The 26,054-nt window shown below is 37.9% G+C and overlaps 1 protein-coding gene across 1 annotated transcript; it reads right to left on the bottom strand.

The window, feature by feature from the left end:
- Nucleotides 1–8,316: 8,316 nt before the first annotated feature.
- On the bottom strand, nucleotides 8,317–21,814 carry LOC306853319 (cadherin-related family member 2-like; the record flags this gene model as incomplete). Its single annotated transcript, XM_079390636.1, has 29 exons — nucleotides 8,317–8,469; nucleotides 8,967–9,030; nucleotides 9,729–9,812; nucleotides 9,917–10,030; nucleotides 10,502–10,623; nucleotides 10,751–10,898; nucleotides 13,536–13,604; nucleotides 13,761–13,849; nucleotides 13,935–14,031; nucleotides 14,281–14,438; nucleotides 14,560–14,609; nucleotides 14,714–14,785; nucleotides 15,191–15,775; nucleotides 15,911–15,983; nucleotides 16,181–16,423; nucleotides 16,707–16,950; nucleotides 17,084–17,145; nucleotides 17,234–17,392; nucleotides 17,679–17,834; nucleotides 17,948–18,172; nucleotides 18,285–18,403; nucleotides 18,669–18,744; nucleotides 19,024–19,167; nucleotides 19,384–19,506; nucleotides 19,591–19,680; nucleotides 21,145–21,234; nucleotides 21,307–21,360; nucleotides 21,536–21,675; nucleotides 21,778–21,814. The coding sequence occupies 29 exons, from the start codon at nucleotides 21,812–21,814 to the stop codon at nucleotides 8,317–8,319; spliced, it is 3,840 nt and encodes a 1,279-aa protein (XP_079246762.1).
- Nucleotides 21,815–26,054: the final 4,240 nt, after the last annotated feature.

Here is a 26,054-nt window from a genome sequence, read left to right as displayed (position 1 = left end):
CAGCACAACCTTTATTTTTATTCCCAAAACAGACAAACAGCTGGTCAGACTCACGCAATTGGGCTGTACGATCAACATAGATCTTCAGGGCCCTCACAGGACAAAGGCTTAGATTTTCTGACCCCAACTCCATAGGGGAGAAAGCTTCTAAGACCACCTGCTGGAAGTGAGAAGGATTCGAAGCGACTTTAGGAACGTAACCCGGCCTTGGTCGCAGCAAAACCTTCACCAATTCTGGTGCGAAGTCCATGCACCATGGTGAAATAGAAAGAGCTTGTAAATCCCCAACTCTCTTGAGGGAGGATAGAGCTAACAATAGGACTCTCTTTAGAGGACTGTCTTTAGAGACTCACGCAGGGCGGAAAGGCCGCAGCCATTGTGAACCCTGCATAAATCGAGAGACCAGGGGATGACGGTCCACTGAAATGCCGTCTATGTACGCGTGGTTAGCGGATATAACTGCCACGTATACTTTAAGAGTGGCTGGTGTTACTCCCTCTGAAAAACGACTTTGAAGAAACTCCAGTACTGAAGCGATGGGGCAGTAAGATGGATCCATATCACGACTCCTACACGAAGTAGTAAACAGTTTCCATTTGAAGGCATATAAACGTCTCGTAGAAACCACTCTGTTGACTAACACATGACGGCCGTTCAGCAGTCTTGAAAAATGTTGGAGAGCTAGAAAGACTGCTAGCAGCTCCAATTTGTTTATGTGCCACCCTCGCTGTGCCTCGGTCCATGTTCCATGGGCTGGGCGTCCTTGATTGACAGCCCCCCAACCTGTTAATTACGCATCCGTAGTGACAGTCTCGCAGCGAAAACAGGCCCCCAGTCGAGCTCCTTCTCGGAGAAACTTGGACGACGTCCAGTTTTTAACGTGAGAACACACCTCCGTGTCACTGAAATCGTTCGATGCGGATGAAAACGGGGAGAAATCCTTTGAATTTTTGTCCACAATTGAAATGGGTGCATGTGAAGTAAGCCTAGACGGATTACAAGGGACGCTGCTGCCATTAAACCCAAAAGTCTGAGGCACAAACTCACCATCACTGTACGACCTGCTTTGACATAAATGACTGAACGAGCGGGAGAGACAACCGTGCCCTCATTCCGCGAGAATCCAGATCTAGAGATTTGTGCGTAAGCCCAGGCTGCTTAGATGATTTAGCACGAGATCTTGATGAGAGTGTTCTTGAGCCAAATAATATCAGCCAGTCGTCCAGGTAATTTAGCACACGAACGCCCTGGAGCCGCAACGGGGCCAGAACTGCATCCACGCATTTCGTGAAGGTTCGTGGAGCCATGGCTAACCCGAAAATTGATACGCTTTGCCCTCTAAAGCTAATCTGAGGAACTTCCTGTGTCTCTTGATGATCTGAATATGAAAGTATGCATCCTTCAGATCGATCGTGACAAATCAGTCGTTTGGTTGAATCTGAGACAGAATAGATTTTTCCGTCAACATCTTGAATTTGCTTGTTCTGAGTGCAAGATTCAAACGGCATAAATCCAATATTGGTCAATATTGTTTTTTTTTGAGCACAACAAAATATCGGCTGTAAAAACCTGACTCCCGTCTGAGAGGGGTGTACTTCTTCTATAGCCCCTTTCCTCAGCAGAGATGACACCTCTTGTCGCAGCACTGCGGTTTCTTTTGAACTCATAATCGAGGGAAGAATCCTGCTGAAAGGAGGCGGGCCTTTTTGAAACTGAATGGTGTATCCGTAACGAATTCTGCATAATACCCATTGCGAAATGTCAGGCAGGCGTTCCCAGGCGGCTCGAAAATCCTTTAATGGCCTCAAGACCTCCGTCTGTGGCAGTGATGTGTCCACATGCGTTAGAATTTCCAAGCATGGAAAACTCACGGCGAAGAACGAGAACTGCATGTGTTAAGGTCGATGTGTTTCGTTGTATAGGGTCCTGAAGCGTGTTTACGGCAGGATTCATTCCAACAGGATGCATATCGGGCCCCGCTGCTAGCAATGAAGCGGCAACTTTGTGGGCCATCATAAATGGGCCATCCTTGCCAGACCCTTGGGCCGTCCTTCGAACCCTGAAGGCTGAAGTGCGCAGATTGTTTGAGGGGGCTCTCAGAGTGGTGGCTCGCTCTAATGCTGCTCGAGGCGCGTTCTGCGACAAGACAGTCAAAGTTTGAGCCTGGGGACTGCAGTGAGAGGGATGGATACGCTTTAGCGGTCCAACAGCGCTCTCTAGTGGAGGGCACAGTCCCCGACAAACAGCAGAAGTATCAGGAACTGCTATTAGGAGCCTGAGGACGAGAGGATTTTGCCATCAAGCTCAGGTCTAGTCTTTTCCGCTGGCGTTGGCGAGCCGGTGGATAAGTCCTAGGACCCCAATCCTTACGAGGGGGTGCCATAGGTGATGGCTCTTCTCGCGGGGTGCCCCATTGGCGGTGTGAAGACAATGAGCGCGAGCGCGCCGTCAGTGTCTGACATCGCTCTATTTCCCTGGGCCTGCACGGAATCAGCTGGTGGAAAGCGGCTGATTGTTGCTTCGTTGCCCTGAATTTCTCCACCACAGTGGTGACTGAATCTCCGAACAGTCCATCCTTGGAGATCGGAGCATCCATAAGAAAAGATTTGTCCTTTATGTCGGTGAGGTTGAGCCACAGGTGGCGCTCAACCGTCACCATCCCCACCATCGAACGGCCGACTGCTCGAGCGGTGTGCTTGGTGGCACGTAGCGCCAAGTCCGTAGCCCGCCGCAGTTCCTTCACAGCCTCCGGTGTGATGCCTTCTCCCTCATCGAGCTCTTCAATAGCTCTGCCTGGTAGGCTTGAAGCATCACGATCGAGTGGAGCGTGGCCACCGCCTGACCTGCAGCCGAATAAGATTTCCCAACGAGGATAAACGTGACTCGACACGGCTTCGACGGGATGAGACTTCCAAGCCTCCTCTTCCACCGGCGGCATCATTGCATAACCACGGCCTGCCATGTCAGTAATGGTGGCGAAATCCGCGACTGCGGCGTTTGAGATGCGCGCTGAAAACGGCTGCTTCCAGGACCTCGAAACCTCCTGGTGGAGGTCCAGGAAGAAGAGGAGCGGTTTACGGGGCTGAGCAGGTCCACAACTAGTTAAAAAACGGTCGTCCAACTTAGAGTGGGACTGGGCCGCGTCCGCCTCCCAATCCAGCCCCAGCTTATCCACCACGCGAGTAACCACGTGCAAGAGCTCGCTGTAGGACAGGGAGCTGTGTCTCTCCTGTCCGCCAGGAGGGAGAGGTCCGCATGTGTCGGCCAGTAAGTCCTCTGACTCCGAGGCTGCGGTGGACAAAACATCTTCGTCATACAGCCCACAGCTGAAGGAGATTGCACCGTAGGCCTCCGGGGCAGGCTGTAGATCCTCGTCAGCGAAAACAACGGGCTCCACGAAGTTTATATATATATAAGCCCAAATCTCAAAATTGGCCGATGCATGAAAAAAACAGTTTTTGCTTGTTGTGTTTCATAAATAATAAATATATAATTCTGTTGATGTACCCATTAGTGTTCATTCTGTGGTAGACGCAAATGTCAAACAGTGTCATCCTGAGGAAAGGTTTCTCACGTGACTTAATTTACAGTTGATCTCTAGCACTTTTGGCCCTCTCCCCCGTATTCTCCACCTCCACATCCCCATTCTCTTTACATCCCTATCCACCTCCTCCTCCTCCTCCTCCTCATCATCATCATCATTCGCCTGCAATGACAGATAGCATCCTCTTGTTTTCAGAATATGGCATGTGTTGTCTAACCCCCCCCACACACACACACACACACACACACACACACCATTACCATGAACACAGTCACTCCACCCCCTGCATGTACATGGCTGGTTGCTAGGCAACAAATATTCTGTGGGAGCGTGCGATTGGCAAAAGACCTCTATTTTTATGGTGAGAACATAGAACATGGAATACAGCTCTCCAAAACGCACTCCATGGCATGGTGAGGTGCAATGGACCAGTGTGCAAGCACATGCATGAGTCCAAAAAGCCATGTTATTGTTACCATTCAGCCTTCAGTTCACTAAAATTCAGAAAGAATATTAATTAGATGGTCTTTTACATAATTGCAGCAGAATAGTGACCTACATCATCCACCACTTTATACTAATTTTGTCTCTCATGTGAAAATAAATGAAAATGTGAGAACATTCAACGACTTGAGCTTATTATCTGTCTCGTGGGGAAAAATATGATGAAAACATAAGTTCATTGTGTATATATATATTCTGTTATATAAGAAAAAGTAAACTGTGTCAAATGTTTTGTTCCAGAGATCACAAAGACATTACTGGTGCACCCTTTTAGTATCTTGTCTGCCATAGTAAATGTATTTAATTTGAGGTATTATTACATAAGAGCCTTGTTAATTTTTTTATTTTTATTGTATTGTTTTATTTATTTATTTATTTTCGGCGCATGCATTTTAATCACCATCATTTGCTTCTGATTAAAAAGCTACAGATACTTTGTGATTTCATTACCACTCACTGCCAGGTTGAGTCTGGTTTCCAGGGAAACTAAAAATCAGAAGCTTTCAGTACTCAGCCACAGTGAAATCCAAGGACCACCATCCACTGAGATTCTTCTGGAAAACAAACCATCTATAGCCTGCCTATTATCATTACCAGCACCTAAAAGAGGAGCTCGGAGTGTGAAGATATGCTTTGGCTGTGAAATCTTTGAAAATATGGATACGGCGTTTGATCTGTCGAGCAGTTGAGGTATGTGTCGTTGAGGTGTTTTTCTATAGTGGTCTCACTATGTGCCGTCGTAGTTTTGTTTTTTGAGGGTACTGCTAGTTTAAAAAAAAAAAAAAAGTTTTGTGTGTGTGTGTGGATGAACTGAATCAGACAGCTGCCATGATATAATTGGATCTTTGTTTTGGGGGATAAAAGAGGAATCAGTTTATTGGCAATCAATACTGTTCTTCCTTTAAGTATTGTAAAACTGAAGTTTGTGTGTCATTTTATGTTATAATTATTTCAAGCACATAAATCATGATTGTTTTTCATTGCCTGAGATCATTACAAAACAATCAGATTTGAAATGAATTTTATCTAGTATAGTGTTTTCAAAAATGACTGTTTGCGTGTGTGCCATCATTGATGCATGTCAAGTGCTCTTTTTTATTCATTGCACCTGCATTAATGCACTAATGCATTTATGTTAATGTTTCCCAGCAAAACCATCAGTGGCGTGAGACCGTGAAGCTCAGACGTTCTACTCCCCCTCTGCCAGATCAGCACAAACCCATCTCTGAACCCATGGAGGGTCCTGTTCTGACAGAAAGTGAAGTTTGGAAACTTGGCTCTGGGACCAGCACAAGTATAAACACCAATGACTATCCGTCCCTTATGAACGACAACGTAACTGATGAAAACCCAGGGACCACAGTCCAAAAGGAGATCTGTGGCAGCATCCAGGAGCAACCTGACCAGGAGGTTACATCAGATCACATCAAGTCAGTAATTCCACATGAGCAGCGATTAGAAGAGGATCTATCTTCCACTCAAACAGCAGTCGAAAGCGATAAACCACCTGCGGTAGCATGCCAACAAGAGAGTGTTAACCAAGCAGAGGAACCAGCAGATAAGATATGCTCACCGTCTGGGCAACAATACCTGGACCAGGAGATTACCATACTGGTGACCAACCATGACTGTAATTTAGAGGACGAGGAGGATGAGGAGTTTGGGGAGCAGAAGGCTTCCAGCTGCCCTGCTGAACCAGAGTCTGTCTCTTCGGTTAAAGGTGAAGGAGTGACTGAGGAAGAGAGTCTTGATGGTTCCATCGTTGTGGCGAATGTGATTGAAGTCAGTCAAGTCCAGAAGACCAGTGTCATAAGCCACATATCAACTGAGCAGAATACCACCAATGAAGAACCAAGATTGCCTGGAGATCCAGAGGATAGTAGCAACGAGACAAATTCTGTAAGCAAAGGTTCAAGCACCCCACAGAAAACAGACGCAAGGTCCACAGGCATGGAAGTGAAAGTTTGCAGTCTTAAAGATCAGCCCACAAAGCCTGAAGATGTGGAAGTAAAACTGAAGAAAACTGAATCAACTGAGTCCAAGAACGCCGGACGGCCTTCGCAAGAGACACTCACCTTGACTCGGTCGCCCGGGCGCACACAGACTGTGCAAACCCAGGTTAGCCTGGAGGTGATGTACCAATCGGTGGCCACCAGCCCCATGACTCCTCCAGAGGGCTCGGGAGCATTCATTTTCCCAACCACCTTTGGAAAACTCGCAAACAAGTGTAGTACAGATGTAGCCCAGAGCAAAGATGCAGAGATGCAGGTGGGCTTTCAGGTGGAATTCCGTTCAGTCGCCACGGCTCCTATGACCCCTATCATTCTGACCGCACCTGAGGCTATTCCCGAGCCGGAACCACGGATCGGGGTGACAGCAGAAGAAGTGCCAGATCCTGTGCAGGAGGTGAGCTGGGACGAAAAGGGAATGACTTGGGAGGTGTATGGTGCGGTTGTGGAGGTGGCAGTGCTCGGCTCGGTCATCCAGAAGCACCTGGAGAAACAGGTAAAGAAGCAGAAGAAACAGCCTTTGGCCTTGCCTTCTCCTACAGATGCTCTGCCAGCAAACTCGACCGAAACATCTATGTCGATGCCTTCCAGTCCTCCTCCAACATCAGACCTTGGTGAAAGCAGCCTGGCCAAAGGACAAAGTGAAGAAAAGACGGTGCAGAGTGGCAGGCGTCGGCAGAATTATTTTCGCCAGTTGTTCAGGAACATCCGGCGACCAAGTTGTTGTTCAAGACCACGTCAAGATGAGGAAAACTAAGGAAGGCATGGTGGTCTAAACCCTTATAATAGACAATCTTTCCAAATTTTGTGCACTTTGGATGTGAACAGGATTGGGTTTTGTTCAATGATACACCCCTTTAAGACATTTGTAATGACTTGTATTGACACTGAGTCACAAGAACCCCCTATATGGATAACCATCAATTTTGGTTTGTTTGATACACAAATACAGTCGTCTTGATTTCTCCTTGCCCTTGATTTTAAAATGGCTTCTACCAGCTTTGTTGCTTTGAATGTGTTTTCGCTTGCTTTTGTTGAGACCGTGCTACCCTGATGTTGTTGTGGTGAGTGAGGATCACTTTTAAAGTGCCCTTTTACAATATTTTACACTAATAATTTTACCTTTAATATTTATATATTTCAAACATGTATATATAAATTAATCTTGAATATTTAAGGAACGGTAGAATACATTTATAGAGTGACAGTACCAAGTACTGTGTATGAGGAAATATGACCCTAGAAATTCTTGGTGTTTCAGGCAACAAGTAATAGATGATGTCTCTGATTTTTTCAATGGTGAAATATTTGGTGTTCTTTGAGTTTTGGATTATTGTTTTTCTATTGGCTTTTGTATAACCTCGTAAATATGAAATGGATTTGTCTTGTATTTGCAGTTCAGCTCAGCACACCCGTAACGAACACACCTTCAAGCCTTACATTTCCTGTGATGTTTTGTGACTGTTGTGAGAACTGTAAAGTGAATAGTTTGGTAATTAAATCATGTCTACAAAGGGAAAGCAAACTTGATTTGTGACTCACTTTAATAACATGATAAATTTTATAACAGCAAAATACCAAAACTATTTCATTTTTTAAATTCACAGAACATGTTATCAAATGACTGCACTTACAACATATAAGAATACACCATATATATACAATTTAACATATATATACATCCTGGTCACCAATCTGGCATATCAAGATATGAGTTTATTTTTATTTATTTATTTTACTGGATATGATTTGACTCACACTTAAACTTAGCAGACTAGTGCCAAGAAATATTTGGCAGGATACACAAGCAGTTTTACTTTAGTTTCTGTTAACGCAGTTTAGGTTTTTTGTTCAGAGACAGAAAAGAATAATTAATTTTTTAAGAGATTTCCATTCTTTTGTATGATAAAACAATACAATCAAGGAACAGGTATTACAAACTGGAGAATCCAAAAGTTCAGAATATGAAAAAAGGATGATGGAAAATAATGGAGAATATTGTAAGTAAACTTTAACTTCAAATACTGCTTGAATTACTGCTTTTTTTTAGTGCAATGTGATTAATAATTTTTTTTTTTTCTCCAACTCTTACATTTCAAAATGCATTGGTGATTTAAAGTGGGTTAACGTTAAATGTCTTGTTTATAAAGTTAGAGTTTGTCCAAATGGTATATATTGTGAAATTGAGTCTTTTCTCCTTTTTGGCAGAATCACGTATGAAAAAAAAATGGCAAAAAGGTGGAGGTCAGAGGCTGACTGTTAGAGATCAGTGGTGTCTATGGAAGGGTTTGCAAAAGTGAGACCGGGACTGGCTGCACCTCTCCTCTTTTCTCGCTGGGCAAGTGCTGCACCCAGAGGCTCAATGTATGGAGATTCACTCCTTTCATCATCCTCCTCTTCCTCATGAATTACCTACCACACAACAGAAAACGTAAGTACTCAAAACATACTCAGTTAAAGAACTTATGAAGTCTTTTTGCTGTTGTGTCCCCAGCATTTATAGAAAAATATGTTTTTTGCGCAATAAGAGGAATTTGAAATATGTTTGAAATAGTGTGGAATTCAAAAGTCTGCTATCAAAAAAAGTCTGTTTTTTTTTTTTTTTGTAAAATGGAATAAGAAATATTTTAGATCTGTCACTAATCAAATAAGCAAATTAGTGACAATGTGAATGCCTCAAATCATGCTGGAGAACATGATTATCAAGTTTTACACAAACGTGGAATGGAATTCATGCAGCTCGAGTGCTGCTGTTACTAAAGCAAAAAGGTAACACGACAAATGATAAGAAATTCTTCAATCATGTTATTTTTTCAGTTCATTGTTTCACAAATTATGTTGACTTTCACTAGTGGTCTCAGACTTTTGCTCCCCACAGTATATTATCTTTATTTTAATAATATATTTACCATCATTGGCATAGTGTCTTTCTCTGTCATGGTCATATCAATGCTGTAGTCCAGGGAATTAAGGCTAAAACAGAACAAACACACAGCATACACACATAATCAGAATCTCACAAAGTAACTCTTCTGTATAAAGACTTGAGGGACATTATGGGGAAAAAAGTTACCAGTAGAGACATCAAACCAGTTACGTAGCTTGAAATAAAATCAAAAACATGCTTAATTTAGCATGTAGTATGGCTTAGTGTGATTCTGAGAAATACGGGTTCACCAACATCACAACATCATTTAACTAAATCTGTTACTGAAACTAATAATCTACCATTACCCACAGATCAGTGCAAACAGATGCAATCTGTCATGGAGAACCACAGTATTGTTCCTGGACAAATGGCATACTGTATCTTAAATGGATTTGTTGAAACCATTTAAGTTCATTGGCAGAATGAGGGCTTCCATGACAAGATAAACATGCTTGCAAACACTTCCATTGTAGGTCAGTGGCTTTCATCTTTTACAGTGAAGTCAGTTTTTGTGCAATATGCTATCATCTTGTTTAGATAATTTCAGAGTAAGTAAGATGAAATGTTACCTCTCACTGTCCAACGTAATTACATGAAATCACAAACTGTCTGAGAGACCAGACAATTACGATGCATTATGCAACTAATAGGGCTGTTGATTTAGTGTTTGATAATTTACTAGGATTAATAATAAGTGTCACATGCCCCTTGATCTAGAGTTTATAGTGAACTGTCAAGATACCTCTCTCTGTCTGCGCTGGAGCCATCTTCATCAAAGCCAAGATCTGTGGCCGTGTCAATATTCATATTCAGCACTGGGTTTGCTCTGTGGAATACATATCAGACAATCTCACACACCAGCCTGCTGCTGAATCCCTTTCACAATTATATAACAGTCCAGTATTTTAGGCGCCCTTGATGTTGTCTTACCCTTCTTTGGTGTATTTGTTGGTTCCAGGAACAACAGGGCCGGCTTTCTGATTCTCTATGACCACTGTGGCTGCTGAATTCATGGCTTTGGCTGCCTTTAGTTTCCTCTTGTAGCTAAAGGGTAGAAAGAGACCAGCAGTGTTAAATTGTAAATCCAATACGGTCGCTGACAGGATGAAGAAACTTGTGCATATGTGTGTGGGTGCACATCAAGGAGAGCTATTTTAAATCTGGTTAGCAGATTGGTAATGTCTGTGACCCAGACTGAGGTTACAGGGTCTTCTATAATGCCATTGTACTGGCTCCATGCCTGATGTTGGAAACAGGTCTGAAAGGCAGGATCTTGCAAGTTTACTGCATAATATATATAAACCTCACATGACTGGCAATGCCTTCCCATCAAACTTCAGAGGCATGGTTGCTAATTTTAGCCCTCTAAATATTACAATTTATTTATAAGGGAAAATATAAATGAATGGTATAATACAGAGACTGATAAGCTGTACCAAGAGCATCATGCAAACCAAACAGTAAGTGTTTCTTTAACATCATTGAAACTTGAATGGGTAATTCAGTAGATCTTACTTTCTTCTGATGCACACGAGAGAAGTGGTTGTTACAACAAGAACGATCGCCAGTGCAGCCATCAAACCAATCATGATGAATACCTCTGAATTGACTTCTGTAGTCTCGGTAACAGTTATTGACTGGTAAGGAAAATAAACATTTTTTTTTTTTATGTAAAGCTTAACATGTTGAATTAACAACAACTTCAGCCTTCATGATTAACTTTTGGAGTGTTGGGAGAGGATATATATATATATTTTTACTTACAATGCCAGTAAATCCAAGCTGAGTAAGTTGGTATCCAAATTCTGTATAGACCTCCTCTGAATTCAGGATTGAGGTCACTTCATCATAGTTAAGAGCTGTGCCATTTGGGAACACAAAATAAGCCTCCAAAATGGTTGTCTCTTCAGCTCTGCAAAGGAAGTAATAAATTCTGCTGTCACTGTATAATAATTTATATGCTATTACAGTAATTTTGTTATGTGCTTTTGTCATTTTTATTAGTTCTTTAAAAAAAAAATTGATTTAGCTTAGTTTTTCATCTAGTATTTATATATTTATTCATAATCTAGTTGTCAAATAAACCCGGAATTGTATATTACGAATATTGTTGACACCTTGACAAGCTTTTGTTCCTCTTTTGTAAGTCGCTTTGGATAAAAGCATCTGGCATATGCATAAATGTAACGTAAATGTATTTCAATTAACGTATTTCAATTTTTTTATATTTTATTTACTGGAGTAGTTTTATTTTGAGTAACTTTTACTTTAACTTTACTACATTCCAAAGCATAATATCGTACTTTTTACTTCACTACATTTCATAAAACATATCGTTACACCTTATAATATTTTCAATGATTATAATATTATAATATTCTTTTCAATGAACCAATTTTCAGTGAAATTGGTTCGCAAACGCAACAAACGATTCATTCACGAATTGGAATGATCGAATTGCAGCTGTTCTCGAGTCGACAACTCACTGATTCAAATGATCCGTTTAGAGCGAGTCTCCAGTGAACTGAACTCACTGATTCAAATGATCCATTTAGAGCGAGTCTCCAGTGAACTCAACTCACTAATTCAAATGATCCGTTTAGAGCGAGTCTCCAGTGAACTGAACTCACAAGTAAACACTGGAGATCTTGTGAGCGCCCGCGCGCTACTGATGCTGCTAAAAGTAAGTTACTAATGTCGAATTTTAGTATTAATTATTGTAACTGAAAATCATATTTAAGTCAAAACTGTCAGTTGTTTGTGAACTAAATCTGCTATAAAGGGTGATCTATTTAGGCCCACTGAAATGCTTGAATGCACACAGATCAATGTCAGTGTCTCTATGTTTTAGGTCAAAAAACAAAACATTAAAATAACACAGATTAAATAAAATAACTCATGCACGTTCATATTCCCCGCTGCTGTAAATGTAGCAGTTTTATTAAATTGCTATGCATTTAGCCCTATGTGACGTCTGTTTTTATATTGTTTATCAACAGTACAATTTTTTATATTGTTTAGATCATCGAGCCGAGCAGACAGATATGAATGTTTATTCATAACCATACTGAAAATAAGTAAATATTGTTAGCTAATGCTAACTGTCTAGCTAACAAGCTTGCTGGTGCTAAATTGAGGAAATTTTTTGATATAAAGTCCAAATATTTTTATTCAGCCACCTAGATAGATTCCATCTGATGTAAAAAGAAAGGATGTGATGCTCAGAACACAGTAACTACAGTAATTATCAGAGTGGGAAGTGATGCCCTCTGGGGGCATTTGGCCAGGGGTGTTTTTACACCACTGGTTTGAGAAGAAAAAAATCATGAAAATATAATTATATTTTCCTTAAAATGTTCTTCCTAACTTCAGGCCTAATTCTCATGTCATATATAACTGACGTTCTGCAAAACAAGAAGTTTTAAAACACTTTTTTTCTTACTGGGGAAAATTAGACGGTCAAATCTGTTTTCTCTCAGGTACATCGCAGTGTAAGCTTCACAGTGAACATCACTACATCACTCTTATCAACGTAGTCCATATCAACAACAAATATATATATATATATATATATATATATATATCTTGACTCAATATAGTGGTCATTTTGGGAAAATTACAGGTATTTTGGGCAGTAGGATTATAAAAATATGCTAATATAAAATTCAATTAAGTAGTCTACATAAAATTGCAAAATAAATCTATCAGTACTTTTTTAGTTAAGTACATAAAAAAATGAGTACTTTTGTACTTTCACTCGAGTAAAATTTAAAAAGCAGTACTTTGACTTTTACTGGAGTAATATTTTATTATACGTATCTGTACTTTTACTCAAGTACTTGATCTGTGTACTTTGTCCACCAATGACAATAACAACACTGAACATTCTTTAAAATGTGTCCTTTTATATTCCACAGAATAAATAAAGTTATACAGGTTTTGGGGAGTAAATTATGAAAATTTTTGGTTCCCTTGAACAGTAAAAAAAAATAGTTTGTAAATATATAAAAATATGATATGATCAGTTAGTCATGGCAATCTATGTTTTAAGCTTAACTCGTCAAAATAAGTTGAGCAATTTCAACTTTTTAAAAAACTTTTATGAGATTCAACTTGATTTTTTTAAAGTCAGTTTAATATAATTTAAATTTAAATGACTTGTACGACCAAGCTGATTATAAATAAAAACTTAAGATTAGTTGCTGAATTTTTCTGAAATTTTAAGTTGAAATCTCTTTACAGTGAGATAATGTTTTGCTGGTCTTTTGCCAAAATTAAATCCAGAATTTCCTGTAATCATGCCATATAAAGGAAATGTTTGCTTAATAACAGTAGCACTGATTGACAAGACAAAAAATCTCTTTGGGAGACAAAATATTAACTGACTTGGATTCTACATTAGTCTACACGCCACCTGCTGGATTATACTTATTATAACAGGAGCTAAATGAAAAATCCAGATATTCCAGGCTTACATGAGTCTGGTGAGATTCAATTTAGTTTACTATACATATATATATTCATGGGGACGTGGGTGGTTGAATCATACCTTTGATCAAGTATCTCACTAAACACATTGAAGAATTCAACCGTTGCTTTTGTAGCACTTATCAGAATCCTGTAAAAAAATATCACACACGTTTACTCCTTTTGACCTGAATTTTAAAATAACATCAAATAAATAATAATAATGAATCATGCTCCAAGTGTCCTTTAAAATAACACTTCTTCATGCATCAATACATTCAAAACAACTTTAAAGTGCATCTCTTACGCTCTGATTTGAGGCAAATTCGCAGTGATTTCAGCCACAGATGCACTAAATCTTAGGCTGACTCTGTAGGAGCTGTCAACTGTGAGAAGCTGCAAAACAATGCAATTAGAAAATGAGCAAAATAAACAAGACTGAATGAATTAATAATATATTGTAGGGGTGAAAGTGCCTTACCTCAACCACAGAGGTGGAACTGAGACCATCAGGGTTAGACACCTTCACCTGCACAATGAACTTTCCTCTTTTATTATTATCCATTGCTTTCTGGGACCTGGACATTATAAAGAGACATTTGCTTGTTTAATTCCAGTTTAGTTCCTTTTGTGTGTAACCAGCCACATCGACATTTTGACTGTTGCACACTGAATAGCTTCTATTTTCTGATTGTGTTTTAATTTACACAGCATTTCAGCCTTCAGTATGGACAGACAAATAATTTTTTATAAAAAAAACGCATTGCATCACAGCAGATTAAGCCTATTCGTGATTTACAAACAGGTTAGAAACTTGAATTTCTCACCGTATATGTGCACTAAACCTTCCCTCAGCATCTTCCTGATTGGCATTGTCAGCATAGAGAAACAAGCTCTCTGAGGAATTCCCTTCACTGCCGACAAAGTCCACCTTGGTAACTTCAAATCTGGTTTTCTTGTTCTCTCCTGTGTCTCTGTCTGTGGCCTTAAAATGGTAAGAGGAAACAAACCCGCTGAAAATACTTTATCGAGATTCAAAGACATTATATTGTAACAAAAAAGTCCTCAAATGACCTCGAATTGTCAATAAGTAAACTATCACTTACATAAACTCTGCCGACAGATGTGCCCACCTCAACTTTTTCAATGACTACAACTAGAGAAACAGAAATGTTCAAACCTTTTGCATAAACATTATTCATTTGCTTATATGACAATCATTTATTTCTTTGGGTTTTTTTATATATAATTTTTGTTTACCATAGAAGTCCTGTAAGACAACAAACTCTGGGGCGTTGTCATTGATATCCACAATATTAATAGTGACAATTCCTACAAGCAAGCGAACAATATTTTATTATTCAATGCACTCAATAAAGACCAAAATGATAAAGACCAAATAAATAAAGAACAAAAGGTACTGGTTAATTTGAGTGAGGAACTTGGAAAATATAACAATAATAATTAATCCTCATGCTGTCCAAGTCCTGTATTTTTCTCAATTTAAGTGTAAATATTTTAAATCACTTATATCTAATACGTGTCACATAAATGATTGTGTTTGACTATTTGTGACCAGAAATGTAAAATTGTCATTTGAAAGGACCGTCCCATTTTTATATAAAAAAACACACCTGTTGTGCTCCAATCATGAAAAAAAATTGTACGAATTGGAACATTTTTGGGATGAGCTATTCCTTTAACAACAGAACATATTATAAAAGAAAAAAACTTCACCTTCAGTACTGTCACTCCTTTTCTCAGTTAAAACATCCACCACCTTGGCATTCAAGATCACTTTATCACATTTCTCGTAGTCAATAGCATTGGCAGGATTAGTTATCACATCACCGTTACGCTCAACTTTGAACCACTCTTCGGGACATGGACCTCTGGTGCCACTGCACTGACATTCAGTAGAATTAAGCTCATATTCTAAACGGTGTTTAGTGTCCACATCTTTGCCTTCGATTGTGCCCAGAGGCATTGACAAGGTGCTGTTCTCTTTTACATCCAGGACCATGTTGGATGGGAATTCAGGTGGAGTGTCATTCACATCAACCACTGTTACTCTGACTGTAGTCTCAGCCTTTTCCCCACCCAAATCCGAGGCTTCTACCGTTAGATCATATGTCTTCCGGTCACTTTCGTAGTCCAGCTCAACAGCAGGATCAACAGTGATGTTTCCCCTGTAACCTTCACTGATGGCCTCAGAAAATATTATGAAACTTCCAACACTGCCTTCAGTAATGCTGAAGAAGATACGGTTATAGAAGTCTGATTGGTCGGCGTCGTGAGCCCGCAACGAGCCAACCCATATGCCTACAGACGGGAGACAAAAAGTTGTCAAGTTTTTTTATTTCATATTTCTTAAATAATTATCCAGTTCTGAAAATCTTCTCAACAATTACTTAAAATCATAATGAAATTTGTTCAGAAAAAGCATAGGTTACTTGCCTTTTTCACTTTCCTTTACTTTAAATTCATAGGGAGCAGGATCAAGGTACTGTGGAGAATTGTCATTTTCATCCTGGGAAAAATAGAAAGAAAGAAGTTACTTAATTAAATTAATGAATTATACTTTGATATATCTCTAAATCTATTTTAATAAATTTATATAAATGTATACAAATTTATATACATTTAAATGTATACATATAATTACGAAGACATCAGTAAATGGTAAAATTCATCTCTAATTATATAAATATATATATGCATACTCACCCCAATGTTGATGGTCACTTTGGCTGTGGAGGACAGGGATGGTGTGCCCATATCTGAAGCGATCACCACCAACTCAATCACACCGTCTAGTGAAGGGTCAATAGCCTCACAGTCCAAAAGACCACTGTTTTTAAGCAAACCACTCTCTTGGTCTATGATAAAGTTACTACTGAACGAGCTCTCGTTGTCAATGCGATAATGGATTTGGCTGTTTAGTGTATTTGGGTCGTCTCCGTCTACAGCCTACCAAAAATAAAAAAATCGGTCTTCAATTAAAGACATAGATACTTCCGTTACATTTATTTACTTGGCAGACACTTTTATCCAAAGCAACTCACAATGAACTTAAGGTACACAATTTTTCTGTTTTTTCCCTGACAATCAAGTCCATGACCTTGGTGTTGCCAGCACTATGCTCTACTACTTACATGAGTAACAGTGGCATGCAAAACATTCACAAAATCTCTCCTCATTATTTCAGATGTCTGTGCTGCTTTCTCAATCACCATTAAATTCATAAAGTTACCTGGATTTTAAGCTCAAACACTTGGTTCTCTTGTACATAGGCCTCATAAATTTCTCGGTTCATCTCTGGTGGCTTATCATTAATATCCAGAATATCGATCATCACAACAGTGGTACCAATATTGCCAGCTACATCTATGGCCTGTAGGGTGGGTGAGTAGGAATTGGTGCCTTCTCTGTCAAGACTCTGTCCATTTTTTACAAAGATAATTCCAGTATTTGGTTGAACATCGAATAACTCCTGCCTGATGTCAATTTAAGAAAAGAAAGTAAATGACAATCCTAAGTCTTTTATATGGCAATTTTCATACTTGCAATGACTAACTAACTGAGTATTTAGTCCTAACCAAATGATAGCAGACTGAATGTACAACATACATGTTTTCGGGCATCAATTTGTAAGTGAGTTTGCCTTCATCTAAGGCATCTTCATCTGTTGCCTGTCAAACCAGAACATTAGTGAGTGTCAGCTCAATCCATTTTACTCACCATGAAAAGGAAAAGTGAGTAAATAGAAGATGCACTTACAGTAATGGTGCCCACAACTCTTCCGTCATCACAGTGTTCATCAACAGAAAACTCATAAACATCCTCCTCAAACTTAGGAAAGTTGTCATTTTTGTCATTGATGTTAATAGTGACAGAGGCCGTAGAGGTGAAGTCTGCACTGGCATCTTCAGCAATAATCTGGTGAGATATAACAAAGTATTAAAAATGCATTCTATTATAATTTTGTCTACTGAAAAGATAGATAGATAGATAGATAGATAGATAGATAGATAGATAGATAGATAGATAGATAGATAGATAGATGTCCCATGTGTTTGTGACTGACATGTTCTTCTATATCTGTAATCACCGTAAAAGTAGGCAAAGTCATTTTTGCTAAAATGGGATAATTTTGGCATAGTCCAAACTACTGGACCGGTTATCATATGTGTAAATCTCCAGAAACACACCCTCATATACAAACCTGAACAGTCATTACTGTCTTTTTCTCATAATCAACAGCAGATGGATCTTTTACTATCACTTGTACAGAACCTTCTCCCAACCCAGTGCTGGGACTGACAGCGAATGCATCCTTATCCGGTCCCTCAAGACGGAGATTGAACCTGCTGTTTTGGCCCTGGATCATAAACAAGTTAATCATCAACACATTGGAAAAAACTGAAATAATCTTCATAAAACTTTTTTTTTTTTTAATCTCAGAATAAACCATGCAAATTTGTAATTACCGACCTGGTCTGGATCTTTGACTCTAATATTCAGTTCATTTACTGACAGTCCTGCAGATGAACCCTCATCAACTTTGCCTATGAAGCTGTCTTTCTGTGTGCAGCTTTCAGTTTCACCTTCACACTCATAAAATGCAGGGCCATTGTCATTCAAATCTCCAATAGAAATCTGTAGTTCTTCTATTGTGCTTGCAGTAATTCCATCCACATTAGGATTTGTTTCACTTGCCTGAAATACATATCACAAAATTAATGTTCATGAAATTTATAGTTTATGATAGTTACTACATAGGTTAAAATAATAACAGGATACAATTAAATTCATTAGTCCGTAAACTCACGTTTATTTCCAAAATTACAACAGCATCTATATCTAGTAATTCTTCACGGTCAAATACAGTTTTGATAGATATGTCACCAGTCACTTCATTGATTTGGAACAGGTCTGGTGCATTAGTACCTACAGGAAAAATAATATTGACAAAAAGTCATAAGTGGCCTAGAAAAAGCAGTTTTATTCTACATAAGGGTGGTCTCTTCTCATGGTGGCTGGCACATTGAGATTACATGACCAGCCGAATATTATTTACTATATCTTAATCACTAGTGACAAAGAAAACTGAGTATCACATTTGTGATTTTGTTTACAATTGTAATAAAAATAATAATAATAAAAAAAAACATTACAAAGTGTAATGTTAAAATAAAATTTCCAATTGACTGACTTTCAATGCTGAAGTGGATCTGGTCATTGACCCCAGTGTCTGGATCTCTGGCTCTCACAGTAAGGATTGACGTACCCTGAGATGGAGTGTACAGAGATACTCAAATGTGAGAGGTCATTATATATATTTATTTATATATATGTATATATATTATTAATATTTTACATTTGACACCAAGCGGTGCCCTAATAGTACCAAAACTGAAATGTATTAATATTACAATGAACTAATATAAAAAAAAACTTAAAATAAAAATTGTAATAGTTGCATCGTTTAGCATTGATTTTTGCATTGTGACTCAGCAGGAGAGCAGTATAGCAATTCATAATTAATAATAATAATAAAAAACACTCACCACAGCTGAATTCTCTTGAATAGCAGCAAGGTTAGGTAAATTCAGAAACTGTGGGTTGAGATTTGGCATATCCTTCACCGTAATGAATGCAATTGCTGATGACGATTTAACCACATTGACACCATTTTCTGGCCCACCACCATCCTGACGAAACCAATGAACACTTAGACAATTACACAGTAAACAGCATGTTTGTAGATTTTTTTTTTTTGCTTATTTTTAAAGAAAATGTTTTTGAAATACCTCAATGTTTTTATGCATCTTATTTTAACTGTACATTCCATACACAGATATTTTCCCTCATTCAAAAAGCAGCCCATTGCTTGGCTGAATATGATTACTTCATAAATAACTACTCACAGATGCAATGACTCGTATCTGATAGAAAGGACCTTTGTCAGTGAAGCTCAAAGTTTCCTCCAGGAGAACAATTCCAGTAGTCTCAGAGATTGAAAATAGGCTTGTCCCGTCATTTGGTGTCACCTAAGACAAATGTACTATGTTATGAATACAATTAAAGTGAGATGTGAAGGTGAAAATGAAATTTATGACATGAAGGGAACATACTTCATCAATTCTGTAGGTCACAATAGCAGCTGTGCCAAAATCCTTATCTGTGGCGTTTGCTCTGAACAGTGTAGTGCCCACAGGTGCGTTCTGTAGGAGGGAATAAAAAAAAAAACATAAATGTGATGAAACAGCTCAAACTATCCTAAAAAAAACAAAAAACACACACTCAGACTCAGACTGAGAGTAAAGTTAAATTGGAGCAGATTAACCCAGCTCACATTAACACAGGATCAACACCATCACAGCCTGAAGATCTTAACACCTCTTAAATGATTAGTTCGCCCAAAATAACACATTTACTCATAGAATTCATGTTGTCCTAAACTAAATTCGTTTTACTTTCTACCGTAAGATGTAGAATTTTGTACAACAATGTACTTGTTTTGTGCTGTAAATGTACAGTGCTCTAAAAAATCTAAAGTTGAGAGAACTTAAAAGTTTAAGGCAACCAGCTTTAGCAGATTTTTGAGTTTTCTCAACTTGTTGTTTTAAGTTTATTAAACTTAAAAGTTGAGAGAATTAAAAAATCTCCTACAAAAATAAGTTGAGAACTCAAAAATCTGCTGAAGCTGGTTGCCTTAAACTTTTAAGTTTGCTCAACTTTTTTTTTTTTCTTACAGTGCATCTTTTTCTTTTCTTTTTTTTCTTTTCTTTTCTTTTCTTTTCTTCTTTTCTTTTCTTTTCTTTTCTTCTTTTCTTTTCTTTTCTTTTTTAAACCTATGACTGAATCACGGATCAACCAGATCCAGTTCACAAAATCATAACTCATTTACATAGCAGACAGATACAGGCTACAGTTCTCAAGCTAAAGACACTGACTCAGTGACCATTAAAACGATCCGACCAAAGAATGGAGAACTAGGGAAAATGTTTCAATTAATAATAAATTTTACTTATACTGAAATACAGTACTCAAGTCATATTGGCTGCTTTTATGAGGCTACTATGATACTATTTATTTTATTTTTTTATATATATATATATATTTTAACTTTGCAGCTTCAGTAGCTGTCTTCTTTTACTTCTCAGTAAAAATACATCTAAAGAACCTCACTCACACCTGTGTTTTATGACTTACTTTTTTGCAGCCTTTCTCACTGCTTTGCTTTTTTTTCTGTGGCATGAGCACAGAACTTTTTGAAATTTTTTGATAACAGTACCTTATTCGGCCAATAGGTGGGCTATTGTCAATCAGAGGGTTTCAGCTGATAAGGTAATAATAATAAAACTGTTTGGTGAAATAGAGAACTTATGTCTAACATCTATGCTAACAACTATGCAGAGTTTAGTCTATAGTTCTCAGGAAATTAAATAAATACAAAGCCGTATTTAGCCTATTTTGTCCTTTCATAATATTTTACTTCTTTAAAAAAAAAATTGAACCCTAGCAAACGCCCTGTTCTGGAAGACAGGAGGTGACTAAACAACATAATTATTGGGTTTAGGTGAATTATTCCTTCAATGTAAAAACTGTAAGGTGTTGAGAAGTTACAGCATCCATATTTAGGCCTACATCCTTAATACACACCAAAGGATAACAGGCTCACTCACCTCTGGAACCTCTTCATTATAGGGCAGATTTTGGAATATTGGAGCGTTATCGTTAGCATCTAGAACAGCAATATAAACCGTTTTTGACACCTAAAAGGATAGAAAGACATGTTAGGACTCAGGAAAGTTAACATGGTAAAACATCCAGTAGATCCAACTTACATCTTCATAAACGCCATCATTCACCACAACCTCTATGTTTAAGAGGTCTTTTATCTGAAAAAAGAAAACACATAAACATACACAAAGTTAACCGACTGTCTTTTATGAAGAGTAATTGTAACAAAAATTGTTGTGGAAATGATTTAAAATTCATAACTCCCAACTATTGTTCCTTCTTGTCAATTCAGGAATGCAAGGCAGACTTTTAAAATCCTAAAAAAAAAAATACCTCTCTGTCCAGCATACTGTTGACTCTGACTTCACCAGTCATGTTGTTGACGGCAAAATGACTAGAGTCTGCCCCAGCGATACCATATGTTAGAGTGTCACCATCTGGATCAGTTGCTTTGATTTGAAACGCAAATTCACCTGATGGGGAATACATTAGAAAACGTTACATTCATGCATACAAAAATGCAAAATTGGATTGAACAAAAAAGTTGAGACTGAAATTTGGGCTGATGTACAGACCTACTGGAACATCTTCACTCACTTCTTCCAGAGCCATGTTAATCGAAGGGACAGAATTACAATACGCTACAGAAAACACAAACATGAACCAGCATGTGAGTCATAAGAAAACAAAAAGAAGTAAATTTGTGAATCTCCTCTGTAAATGACAGTAAAATGTAATCACATTGGCTTCTGTCCACTTAAGACTGTATCATTACTGAATTTGGACTTTGAGCTAGTACAGTGTAACAAGCCACAACTTTTAGATAAATTATAAGAACACTGACTAATTCTCAGATACTCACAAGAAGCTAAAAAAGCAAAAATGAGAATGAAAGGTTTCCCCATCTTCCCCATGTTTGTCTGTAAGGCTGTAATATCAAAGAAACAGAACACAAAATTACCATTAGATGCAGAACATTTCCACCTCCAAAATTAGGTGATAGAATATTGATGACTTTGTATAATGGTTTATTTTTTTCAAATGTTATGAAACACACACACACTCAAATCTAAAAAAGAAAGGTCAATCCAACACTAAAATTTAAGACAATAATTAATAAAAGCAATCAATCTGCCTTATTTAATTTTTTCAGACCTTCTTAAATCACAAGCCCTGGAATGGTTGAATGTCATCAGTGTGCACTGATTTTTCATCCAGTACACACATTAATCACAGTTTAGCCTATATCTTTTTAATATCTCAAATATTTCTCAATGAGTTTAAATTGAGACTTTTGTCTCCTGCTTAGATTTGTCAAGACACCAAGAAAACCCCACCTTCACAAAAGAATAATCTCTAAAAATTAAAGCTTAATCTGGGTAAAGGCTCTTGATCTACATGCAGTCACTTAAAGAAACTAGACATAATATGTTGAAAATGATACAAGGCTGAAGAAGACGTACCGTGCCCAGTCTGCTCTTTGGTATTCCAACAAGTGGCGTTCTTCAAATGAGGGAACAATATATATATAATATAAGAGACCTTTGGCTAGTGCACCACTGGCTATTACTGTCCTTCAGTTGTAAACTTTAATCATTAACATCACAGCGGAGAAAAGACTGCATACTCAGTACAGTCTTCTCACCCTGTAGACAGATGACAAAGCTGCTTAGTGCCACCACAGAATCAGATCCTAAAACAGTGTGCAGAGAATGGTTTAGCAGAACAACAAGTGTGGGTACTAGGCAAACAAATGTCACAACAGATTCACACATTCATTCAGCAACTCCTGAGCAAACTCAAAAGACACAAGATTAATGGAGGTTGGAATAGAGAATAGATAAATAGCATGGATAGAACTAGGGTTAAAGAAATGTTTCTTGTTCCTAATTATAAAATGAAAATAAGAAAATATTTATTATACCTGATTAGGTGAGATCATAAAAGCTAAGAAACCACATGACAAAGGCATGGCGCAGCAACATTTCTAGTGAAGTGTTTAGCAGGGCATCTACTTCCTAAGCCAACCATGCATCTTTGGATCCAGTTTTTATTTTCTGGCTATTTCTTAGCATATCCCCAGTGAGCTGGACATAATGTGGTCTGAGAGATTCCGGGGAGCAAATGAGCTCATTAGCTATTCAAGAACCTACCTACCCTCTGCCCAGCTCTAATGAGCCTGCTTCCCTCATGGGCCTTCATAATTAACGAGAGATGGACAAAAGATTACTCTCCCCTGAGGAGAATCTTTACCGCTACCAAACAAAAACAATGGAGGAACTTTCTCCTGAGACTGACAGAAGAGCTTGTGTTTGTTATCTCTAATTGTTTGGTGTTGATCATACTGGACATGCTGTAGAGTGAGGGATCAAAATAAAGCCACTAGAGGCCTGAAGATCAACTAATACTAAAGTAAATTTTAGCAGCAGCAACGGAAGCAAACATATGCTGTATTTTGACTTTATAAAATATATCTGTATGACAAGTGTGTCAATAGTAAAATATATATATATATATAAGGCTTGTATAATATTATATTATACAGACTTTATACAATAAATACAAAATACAAATAAATTTTAAACTGAAAGCATGTATTATTAAGAATAAAATTAAATATATAAATAAAAAAATACATTTACATATAAGTATTTAAAGCTTTATCTGTGGCAAGTTTGTGCAGCATTTGACATTGTATAAAGTCAAAATAGAGTGAAATAATATTAGGGGAAAAATATATATATCTAAACATGACAAAAATTAATACATTTCTATATAATATGGGGATATGTGATTCAGGTGTCAGTGTGAATACGGGTGTTTTACACAAATCTATCATAAATCTGTTCACTAGATCTTATATTGTAAAATGTGAACTGTTTGTGCCACATGTATTACAGTACACCAATATGCCTCCCTAATCTTATCATTTTAGACTTTGGTTTATGATTTAGCGCAATGATGCGAAATGGTTGAGGCCCAATGGCCATGACCCATCCTAAAGCACAAGAGCAGTCTTTAGTGATTTGGCACATTGTTTAGTTATGCTGGGAAATGAAATGGCATTTAAAGGTGCCATGTCATAACGTTCACTGTAATAACAATAATGTGCGATAAGTTTTGGTTTGATTATTATACATATAACCACAGTCTAGTTAATCATTAATAGACCTAATTGCTTTCCATGACACTAAAGTGTTTTGCTCATTTATTGCTGTCAACAATACAGCCATCTTGCTAACCAGGTTATGAAAAGTATGGGCCTGGTTAGGAATATGCACAAAATAAACAAACGTACAGTAAGCCTACATACGTGTCATATGATTTATAAAAGAGACAGACCCACACTAATATATATTATAAACACACGTTAAGTAACATTGTCCCTTACGAAAATGAACTATTATTGTAGTAAAAGCATAGTAACCATGTATTGATTGCCATTTGTATAAAATCCATGGCTAAACTATGGTTAGTGTAGCAAAACCATGCTTAATTTGTGGCTACCATAGTTTAACTATAGTTACCATGGCTTTTGGTTTAATTAGTAGTAAAAACCATGTTTTTTTTTTTGTTATTACAAACATTGCGAGAATTGCGTGATGGTGCGTTTTCCAGGCAGTCTATATAGTTCCTCGTCTGGCCAGTAGAGGAAGACAAAGCAAAGCACATTCTAATCATAGACTGGAATTTACGTAATGTGACCCTGATTAGTTTTTCCATTATGGATGCAAGGAATCAAATTGGTGATGACATATGCCTCCCTCGTGATGCAAACAGCTTTAATAAGAAAACACAGCACAGGTGTAATGTCATCATCATCATCATTATGAAGTAAAACTAATCCAGTCAGCTCTCTATTTTTGTCATTGAGGAAGCCCGACGAGGATTTAAGCTTTCATTAGTTTTTATTCAATGTGGAGAACAGGATAACAGGACAGTCTATGCAATGACCTAATCGTAGCCCTGTGATCTCGTTAACCGAGACTTGACATTGGGAGCTCCTGAGGACAAACTCGTACAGTGTTTACGGTAGAGCAAGACAACTGTGGCAAGCCGTGTTAACATTCACTCCTTAGGTTACTAATTAGTGTCTGTTTTTTTCTGGTTTTACCTGTCATAGTTGAATATCATAATATTGCATACACTAATTGATCATTCAGTATACCTATATGGGTAAAATCCAACATAAAATCATAATCTTCCAGACAGAAAAGAGATTCAATGTAGAGGAAAAAGGACTGCTACTATGTTTCTTAATTAACATTAGGCTAACAGTCCCAATAGTATCTATTTCAGTTTTACTAGTACATATTTGTTAAATAATAGAACCTAATTATGAAATAGTATCTACACCAGTTGTTTAACATTTGTAATTGTAACATCACAAATTGCAATTACTTTTTACTTGTCATGTCAAGCCAGAATGGATACTTTTGTTACAAAATCCTGTTAGCTAACAATTGGAATACGAACTAGTGTCTAATAATAAAAAAGACTATACTATTTTAACTGTTACAAGTAACTAAAGAATTAGGTCCCTATTTCAGTAGAACTTATCTGCAAATTCTGTGATTTGTTTGTTTGTATTATCACTACAAAAGTGACTGCTAAAGTACAGGTCATTGAAGCTAATGAATAGTGACCATAGACTGTAAAAAAAGATGGACGACGCGTCTCCGCTTCCTTCCACTATAGAAAAGTGAAGCGAATGCATCTCAGTATGGCCGCTGCCATCGTGACTAAATTACGTCATTTGGATCCCGAGTCTCAGTAGAGTCGTGAGGTGGAGCCGCGTTATCAAACTCCCGCAGACCCAATCAACCATAACGGCACGCCCCGTTTTTTATAG

Source organism: Barbus barbus, assembly GCF_936440315.1.
Source record: "Barbus barbus genome assembly, chromosome: 33".
NCBI classification, from domain to species: Eukaryota; Metazoa; Chordata; class Actinopteri; order Cypriniformes; family Cyprinidae; genus Barbus; species Barbus barbus.
Note: the sequence above shows the minus strand (reverse complement) of the source record. Positions and strands in the feature narration are given on the sequence as shown.